Source organism: Centroberyx affinis, unplaced genomic scaffold (genome assembly GCF_046629955.1).
Source record: "Centroberyx affinis isolate AG114_WGS23_722 - 3 ecotype Tasmania unplaced genomic scaffold, CSIRO-AGI_Caff_v1 ptg004425l_1, whole genome shotgun sequence".
Lineage (NCBI taxonomy): Eukaryota > Metazoa > Chordata > Actinopteri > Beryciformes > Berycidae > Centroberyx > Centroberyx affinis.
Window position 1 is genome coordinate 9,614 of NW_027282102.1, and position 9,940 is coordinate 19,553.

At 42.2% G+C, this 9,940-nt stretch overlaps 1 protein-coding gene across 1 annotated transcript; it reads left to right on the forward strand.

Annotated features, from left to right (window-relative positions):
• Window positions 1–469: 469 nt before the first annotated feature.
• On the forward strand, window positions 470–4,604 carry LOC139665020 (rhomboid-related protein 1-like; the record flags this gene model as incomplete). Its single annotated transcript, XM_071543954.1, has 3 exons — window positions 470–570; window positions 2,845–2,905; window positions 4,333–4,604. Coding segments are annotated over 3 exons (434 nt in total), but the record flags the coding sequence as incomplete, so codon positions are not given.
• Between the last annotated feature and the right edge of the window lie 5,336 nt (window positions 4,605–9,940).

Below are 9,940 nucleotides of genomic sequence, written 5' to 3' on the forward strand. Positions count from 1 at the left end.
AGAAGACATGCACAGCACAGAGTTTAATAATGTCTATGTGCACAATGTGGAGCAGTGGGAAGGAGGAAGGAGGTTTTTATTTGTGCTTGTGTGTGTGCGTGTGTGTGTGTGTGTGTGTGTGTGTGAGAGAGAGAGAGAGAAAGAGTGAGTGTGTGTGGATGTTTGTGCCTGTGTGTCATGTATTCTAGGGTGTGTGAAGGTCAGCTGATGTAGCACAGTTCTGTGAAGATGGGGTGTTTTTTGGAAATGCTTGGAGGAAGGTGACTCGGGCTGCTGTGTGATGAGTAATCCAACTCTCTCCTCTTTTGTTTTCCCCCCTCTGCTCCAAAATGCTATCCCTCGCTCTCTCTCTCCCTCTCTCTCTCTCTCTCACCCCCACCCCTCCTCCCCCTGCACTGTGCGCTCTCCTCTCCCTCTTGTCTCCACACTCCCTCCCTCCCTCTCTCTCTCCCTCTTTCTTTCCCTGCAGGCTCCCTGACAGTGTCCATCACCGACATGCGTGCTCCGGTGGTGGGGGGCTCCGGGGGAGTGTACGCTCTGTGCTCGGCGCATCTGGCCAACGTCGTCATGGTAACTACCATCATCATCACCTCCATTGTTACGCCCCGAAAACGGTATCAATAGAGACGAAATGTCAGGAGCCATCCGCTTGGTTTGAGGGAGACGGAGAGAGAGGGAGAGAGGAGAGAGAGAGAGAGAGAGTTCCCCCCCTCCCTCACAACATCCTGAGCTGTTCTGTTGTGTGTTTAGTGCCTTTTTTGTTTTTTTGTTTTTTTAGTTTGCCCTTGGGTCTCTGCAGCAGGTGTGAGTTGGATGTTTTGCTAAGTCTTTTTCCCTGCTACAGTAGGTTCACATCGATATGATGAGATAAGTACTTTTTATTGCCCACTAACAAGCAGTGTTTGGAGGAGCGCCATGGAATATTCCAGAGGCCAGGCGACCTCATCTCCATTTGTCACCTAAATGTAGAAGCTCTCATTTGTGTGTTGATAAGTAGCATACTGCACAGACTTAGTCCAATATTTGATTTTGCAAAACCATTGCATTTTCACACTGGTCTCATAATCTCTATTGACAAAGTAAATTAGCATTTCATTAGCATAGGTTAAGTCTCATATCAGTTACTTATAAAGGTGTTTGATTCTGTTTACTTAAAACACTAAGAGAGCCAATCATTCCCTTGATCCTCTGTGAGTGCCTGCTCTGTGAAGTATTTGTGTGTGTGTGTGTGTGTCAGGAGGGTTGTATGTGAAATGTCTTACCCATTCTGTCATAAGACTCAAGGCAGTGTTATAGCTGATGAATCACTTTAACTAATACAGGCCTTCACTGTGGGCAATGGAGATGCCAACAGAAATAGAAATCAAAGTGCATGGACGGGCCCAGAGCAACAGTCTGTAGCTTTGGTCTGTGCTCATAGCAGCTAACAGACAGTTTATTTGGTCTGCTACGCTTGATGCCTGTTTGTTGTTGGGAGAGCCTTTAAGGCACGTCTTAGTTCTGCTCTGGTGGATTTTGTCTCGTTTGTTTTTGGCGGTATGAAGGAAATCCTTTTTGTCCAGTCTCACCCCAGTAAACCCATCTGCCATCAAGCTTCATCGTCCGTTTTGCTGAAAAGAAACATTCATGTTCAGTTAAGTTTAAAGCGCCACTCTTTGCGTGACTCCCTAGAAATCACCTAGTTCCAGCTAAATTGTTAGTATACATCATCATATAAAAAGTTTTAGAACAGAAATTTAACTTTGAACATTGCAGACATTTCTCTTTATAGTTCTTGATTTTTTAAAGACAAACTTCAATTTTGTGTGTTCAGACTAAAGTGTCTTAATTTAATGTGCCCAATTTCCATAATCTGTGTGTGCATGTACGTGTATTTGCATCTATTACTGTTATACATTAATCATTCTGAACAGCAGAATCCTCTCAAGCACATTCATATGGTTTTTATAGAGGAAAAGGGCTGTGATGGAAGCTTTTTCATGTGTGAAAGGGGGGAAACACTTTCACTGACAGCCTATGAATGATCCTCAGCGCCTCTCACACATGTCGCTTTCTTTGAACCTCCATTTCAGTGTCAGCGGTATGATAACAAGATCTGTAGGGTACAAAATGAATTGGCTGTCCTATAGTTAAATATTTCCCTTCTGAGGGCATGCATGTCAAAGCAAATTGCCTTCCATCTGAAAACAGCAAACCACGTCACCAAGTTCAGATTTGTTGACCTCTTCCCCTCCGTGACACTCATCATTTAACGGTGATAATATTGTTATTTCATGAGCCCTGCCACTCCGCGGTTATATGAAACATATGGGCACAGCAGGTTTTATTTATACTTTTCTTCTGCGTCTTTAATCATGCATGGTATTCGCCTTCGCTTCCTCTGCAGTGAGCGAGGAGGAAAAAACACTTTCTCATATACCCAGGGCCAGGAACTTAAGAAGGGACATGATTGGTGCAATTATTCATCCTGGGGAATAAATGTGTTATTCTAAGTCAGGATGCCTTTGTTTTGTTTTTTTTTTATCCCCAGGAGAATCACAAGGGCTATTTATTGGGCCATTCTCCCCTCCTGCGTTAAGTTATCTTAGCCCTGATTAATAGAATGCCACTGGGTTGGAACCAGTAAGCGGAGAGCAGCCAGGTGTATAATCATGTCTCTGTCTGGTATAGGTGCTGCCGCCTTGCCCATATGGATATGGATTGTCCCGCTCTCCAGTCTAAATACGTCCGGAGAATAGGAACCGAAGCGATTCTTGCCAAGCTGTTAATACACTCGTATTATCCTTGATTGTTTGTGCTGTGATTGTTTGCGCTGACAAGACGTTTTTGCTTTCTGTGTTGCAGAACTGGGCCGGGATGCGCTGTCCGTACAAGCTGCTCCGCATGATCCTGGCGCTCGTTTGCAGTAAGTTCTCCACGTTCTGTTCCCGCTGTTACTGTTTATGTTCAATTTATAGTTTAATCCTTAACTCAACATTTAGTAAGGAGTTTGCGTTTCCTTCAACTTTGAGCGTAGTTATTGTCTGCACACCTGTTCACAGTTCAACTTAAGTGCCAAGTATTTATCATCTGAGTGAGGTTTAAAAGCCTCTTAAAACCGAGCAGGAGATGTGCCACTTATGTAATCATTGTTAGTGGCTTGGAGTGAGCGGGTTGCTGATTGGACATGTAGCATTGTTTTCAAAGCATTTGAGTCATACTACATGTCCTTTTTCGCCACACGAGCGCCAATACACTGTGACTTTCATTACTGAGCAATATGTTCCCTCCATCTGTCCCGTGCCTCACTCCCCCATACTGAGAGTACAGCCAGTCTCTGCTGGAATATTATATTTGTCCTGAAGTGTTGTGTAAACAGGGGATACAAATTTTCAAAATAAAATATCCTCGTGACACAAAGGGATTTTGTGAGCAATTATGAAAGCTAAACTAACATATGCCCTGTTTTTAAACTACCAGTATTTTATTCAGCCTTCCGTACTTTGCAGGGACTTGGGAAAGCAGGGGCAAAATAACAGCCAATAAGTTTTTATAGCATTTCTATAGAATCATTAGAGGATCCATTTTAATCCTCCTGTGACCCTTCATTGCCTGCAGAGCCAAACTTTGAAAAAACACTACAGAATGAAGCTCATCTTTAGCCATCATCATACAGTCATCTCAATCCTAGTCTGGACTGTTAGCACAGTAAGCCCCACACTAATCCTAGCCTTTAATACCCTTACAAAAAATAGTAAACTTCAAGTGTACTTGAAGTATACTTATTAAGTATAAGAAGTGTACTAACTTTAGTAAACTATTAGGTTACTTTTAAGTGTTTTGTTACTTTGTTAAATTGGCCCAGTTTTAGTTTATAAAAGTGTACTTGTAGGTATACTTTATAACTTAAAAGAGCCCTACCAGTATTTACTAATAAAGTACTATTTTTTTCTATTTTGTCTATTTAATTTTATATCTGTATACTTTCAGTATAGTTGAGGTTGACTCACACAAATATTAAAAGTGTACACTGTAAGGTATATTTGAACTCTTTTTGGACACTTTTAAGTTTTATTAAAGTATACTTCTTGTATCATTGAAAGTACAAGTAAGCCTAAGTACATTATTCTCAGTACCTTGTCTAAGTAGCATTAAAAGTACAAGTACATGCACAAGTATATGATTCTCAAGTGTACCTTTTGCAGGTACAACAGAAGTAAAATACAGGATACTCTCTTATTTTACAAGAGAGTATCCTACTAACAGTAGACTCTTTTTTTCCATGACTACAGTCTCACTTCTCAGAGGCCTCCACACTGATCCTGTTGCTCTTCTCTGTCCCATCCTTCACAGTGAGTTCGGAGGTGGGCCGTGCGGTGTGGCTGCGCTTCTCTCCGCCCCTGCCCTCCTCGGGGCCCCAGCCCAGCTTCATGGCGCACCTCTCGGGCGCCGTGGTGGGCATCAGCATGGGGCTGCTCATCCTGCGCAGCTACGAGGAGAGCCTGCAGAAGCAGTGCTCCTGGTGGGTCATCATCTTCTCCTTTATCACCTTCCTCCTGTTCGCCATCTTCTGGAACATCTTTGCGTACGAGCTGCTGGGCGTGCAGATCCCGCCTCCGCCCTGATGAAGGCCCCCCTCGGCCCTCCCACACATACACATTGACTCCAGCCCCGTCCCCGAAAAAGTTTTCCCCTCGACCATAGTTACCCTACCCATTTCCTCTCGAGTTAGACCCAACTGATATCAATTCACCCAAAACTAAAGTCGACCAAGAATCCTTTTTTACAGATACTTTGCAAATCAAAGAAATATGTCTCTTTTATTAAAGAGGGATTACAGTAGCAACAAGTACAGGTGAAAGCTCCTCAGATCCATTTTGAGGAGCATTATATCTTTTTATATACGTTGAAATCTCATCCACCTTACCAGCTCTAATCTTTCAGTGAGCATTTTGCCATTGTGCTCTTTGTTTTCAGAGGGGGTGTGAAAACCCAAAGGTGTTTCATTAGTCATTTCTCTCAGCGCATCCTTCACACATTTAAAGACCCCAAGAAAAGAAAATCTGAGCTCAGTTCATGACACGTGCCTCTGGTAAAAAGGAAATGTGGGCAGGAATTATGCGAGGCGAACAGTTGGAGCGTGCATTGCAAATTATTATGAGATACTTGATTGATCCCCAGAGGAGGAATTCTCTTTTCGTTTGACCCCCCTCCACAGAAAGGTCAGAGGTCAGGGTCGGATCCTGGAGCTGGTAGGGATTCAGTGTCTTGCTCAGAGACACTTCAGTGGGGCGGATGTTTGCTGAAACGGGGGCAGTCCGGCTGAAATACAGTCTCCCTTCTCACTGCGCCACCGAGTAGAGCTGCAGGGTGGAATATTTCAGTAAAATATAAATAAAAATAAACATAGAAGCAGTGATGAAATATGATTGTAGTCAGGGGTTTTTTTTTTTCACCACACCTGCTCTAACTCGCTGGGATCATTGTGGCTTTTTCGAAAATCGCTGGCATGCTATTGGAAGTTAAAGATGAACTAACAGAACCTGTAGCACCTCCAGCTCAATAAGAGCAGTCAGTCAAAATGCTAGGTGGATTAAGAAAAACCTTTTCCCACAGCATTTACAGACAGAATGGAGGAAAAATTATATTGGGCTGTTTTTTAATGCAAAGTTTCAGGCATCATTTTTGTGGATTTTCTCTTTTTTTCTTTTGGCTTATATCATCTCTAGGAACATCACTGTCATTTTCACTTCATGGGGTCTTTAAAAAGAAGAGGGCATCTGTTTTATATACTATGTGCATAACATTATACCTACACTGTGGAAACAGATAGTCGCAAGAATACATATAACACACACAAGACACGCAGATGGGAAAGTGACAGTGTAATGAGGGGGAAAGAAGAGACGTTGGAAGAAGTTTGTAAGAAAATGAGAACTGAAGTTATCATTTCCTCGGTGGTCATCACTTCAAGCGAGTGAGCGCCGCCATGTTACTGTGTCATTATGCTAACCGCCACCTTGCTAAAGCGCCGTGTAAAATATGTCATCCCATGCACACACACACACACACACACTGGACACACACACACACACTTTGAGAACAACCACTGCCTGATTCCATAGGTCAGCGTGGGCAACCGAAGTGAAGAACACACACACAGACAAACACACACACACACACACATAAACAGAAACATACTGGCCTCTGCCTGTTCTCGCTCTAACAGACTGAACTGGGGAGGGCGCGGATGTGTCATCACCTGACCTCTGACCTGCGTGTCCCAGAGGGCATTGGGGTCTCTGTCAGGCCCAGTCTATACCTCAGTTTCTCATTCTTAGGGACTGTATACTTTTGTAAAGGAATGTACCTATAAAAAAAAATCAAGAGTGTTATTAAGTTGTCCCCGTTTTTCATTTGATAGTGGATGTGTATATTGTATGTTCATAACTAAGAGTATATTTATTTGTATTTTTTCCTCATTTAGGGGAAAAAAAGAAACGTTTCAAATGGTGCAAACTTAATGCTATGATTGTTGTTCTTCTGATAACTCCTACTGTATGGCTTTGATCCTCTGAAAAATATTCTGTTAGGCAAAATCCCCCCTGGTTTCTTAGACGAGCACCAATGACTCAAGTTCGCTTGACTTTATAAATCTTTAGTGCTTTACAAAATAAGCCATAGAAAGAACTAATTTACAGAGGGGCAAAAGCCGAGGAGAAATAAAGGTGTTAGTTGGTTGAAACCCATTTGATTGATTGCTGGTGAGCTTCAGTTCACGTTTTTATTTATTTTATTTTTTGTGTGATCAGAGGCTGAAAATGATATCTGCATTGTGACTATTCAACAGATGAGGTGTGAGGTGGAAGAAGACAAACTGTGCAAGTACATGCCTGTGAAACCCTGGACTGTTTCTCTAAGTATGAGATATTAGATATTTTCATGTAGCTACACTCATTTTTACAACTTGTTCACCATTCATTGTCAGTGGTCACAGCTTAATTACGCAAATGCCAGACCCCGAATTTTCTCCTCCAGTGTGTGGAGGCCTCACTGCAGCTCTTTTTTGCAAATAACAAATTATGGATGGAGGTCCCGCCATATATTAGCTCTAGACTGATTCAAGCTTTTGGAAAGCTGAGGCGAGGATAGCAATTACATTTACTCGTGCAATGTTCCATTTTTTCACTCTTTCAATCAATAATTCATTTGAATGTCCACTGGCTGCTTGAGAAAAAATTTTATGCATTTGCCAATCTTGACAGTTGGTCATAAATACAGTCCTCAGCACTGGCTTCCACGCGAAAATGCCAGTAGTAACAGAAGACTCCATGTGTAATGAGGGAATCTGCATGAAATAGTCAGAATAAGCCATCTTAAGAAATTAACAACTAAAAATGAAAAGATTATCCAATGTAGGGTATTAATGGATTCATGATGGAAACTTGTGTGTATACTATGGAACATTATTGCTTGGGATAGCATAGATATGTTGATGAATAATGCATACTTACCCTGTTAGCCTATAATGAAGATAAAGAGGATGCCTGAGAGGAGGTTAACGTGCCTCTTTAACTAAAGATTCATAGGAACCCAGATGGGTTGTAAAAAGGGCTAGTAAATGGCTATGTTTTTGTAAAACACATTAACTGTGAATATTTTCCCCTCATGGATGTTTCATACAATACACCAGAACTGAACTCAAAGGCGTATAAATTCACATTGCCCCTTAACCTCAAAAAGTAAACTCATTCCACTTCTCCTATCACAAAGCTAAATGTCCCCACCCTTAGTTACCCTCAAATTAGTACGATAAGCTTTAAATTGTTTATTCATGCAAATCTCTCCCTCAGCAACCATGTTGTATGAAGCAGACAATGCCATTGTCAACGGAAGAGAATATGAGAGATGCATATATCTTAATTAACCAGGTGGGGAACGGCTTGCAGGAGTAGTTTATTACTCGTGTGTTAGCCAAATTAGCTTGGCCGGAGCCTGAGCCAAACACAGCACCGACATCACACCTTTAAAAGGCCGTCTCCCTGTCTGAGGAAGCCTCTCCTGCACTCAGACAGCGGCTCAGCTGAAGGGAGAGGAGTTAAAGGTGTGACAGAGGCTCCACTCTCATCCTCTGCCTGACATATGTGACAGTTGTTTGTGCCAACGTAAGGCTTGTGAGCGATGGAGGGAGAGCGGCAGTGGAGGAGCGGGAACGGAGGTGGCGCTCCTCATAAAACGGCGGCGGGGCTGTAAAGCAGCTGCGTGTGTGCTTTCATATCACAACACCCCCAATGTCAGGATGATGCATGGCTGTGGCGAGGATACACCAGAGCCCAAAGCTAGACTGTAAACAGGACATCTTCCTTTAATAAGTGGATCTGACAGGTTGCATGATGTTGATTTAATTGCTGTGTTTGAGTGACATATTTGTTTTCAACAATATAAGGAAGGGATGGTGAGGAATGGCATGAGATGAATAGGGGCAGCCTACCATAACATGTGATCCATCACTTTGGGTAATCCACATCCTCCCCTCGCTGGGCTGGGAGTCGGCTTGTCTTTATTCATCAGAGGTCAGTAAGATGGGGGATACAGTCGGTTAGTGCCAACTTTGCGTAGACTTTCATTGATACATGAACCTTTGTCGACGTGATTCTTTTATGGAGCTGTACCCAAAATACTATTTCTGTTCTTTTCACTTCTGTGCTTGTCTGATTCAAAAATGCAACATAACTTTATAGCAGCATACTTGAGATTTCTCTGACTACTGTTTCTTATTCCCAGTTCCTGTATTTCGTCATTGGTGGGCTTTTTTGCACTTATCGTAATGTGGTTAACTGACATGTTGTTGTGTGCCATATGTTCTACTGCCATAAACATTCTTTGATGCTTTTTTAGGTATTACCTCCTTATGCCAATCCATTGTGCTGTTATGCCCAATGCCTTGTTACCCAAAACTAAGCAATGGGCAAGAGGGCTGCTTTGCTGTTAGCTGTACAGTATATTCTGCATCATCATGCGTGGCATCAGTCAAGGAAAGAAGCCGCATCACTGATACAGCGCACTGTTAATTTGTAGATCAACTGAAGTTGTTTATATATCCAGTAGCTGCTCTGAATTGCTGCTTGCCAACAAGCAGGCCAGGTTGCCTTCTCTTAGTGTGTGTTGCTACTTAAATTATGGGTAACTCTCAATGCAGGACTGTACAGGTACAAAGCAGGCTACTGTAGCTCTAGAGATGGATACCTAACTGTATTTACAACAAGAGTCATTGGATGCTCACCAGTACATTCAATTTTCAACTTTTTAAATAGACATTGAAACCCATAACTCTGGTCCAGGGGTTCTCACACTTCTATGCCAAGGAACCCCAATATATATACATTTAGCTTTATCCCCCAAATTGACCCACAAATAGATAGGTATCTTGAAAAGAACCTCAGAATACATAAAAGAGGGTCAGATTCTGTCATTGTGCTAACTGGCCAGTAAAATAATATTAAAATGAAACTCCTGGGACCCTGTGAAGGATCCCTGAGGCTCCCCAGATGACTACAACACTGACCAAACATGTATCCATCAATGCCAACGCTTGAAGATTTTCATAGTTCTACAATCTAACCACTATCCATTATATTGCAACTTAAATGTTAAGAATATTAAACTTTAAATGGGAATGCCACTGAAGTTTAGTTTTGAAATATGCCCTGCGGCAGTTTGGTGTTGATTAGTGAACAATGACCAATGTCTCCCATAGCTAGAAACAAGAGAGAAGAGTTTGTCCCTCAGTCTGTGAAGGCGCACTGATGTAAATCTCCACAGAGAATGAATTGGTAAAAACAAAAAAGTAAAAGGAAGACTGTGACACTATTCAGGATTTCTTTCTGGAGATGAGGGTACATTTTCCGGTTTGTAACTGATAGCACCGCTAGAGTCTTGGTTTTCCGGTTTCTAGCTTTGG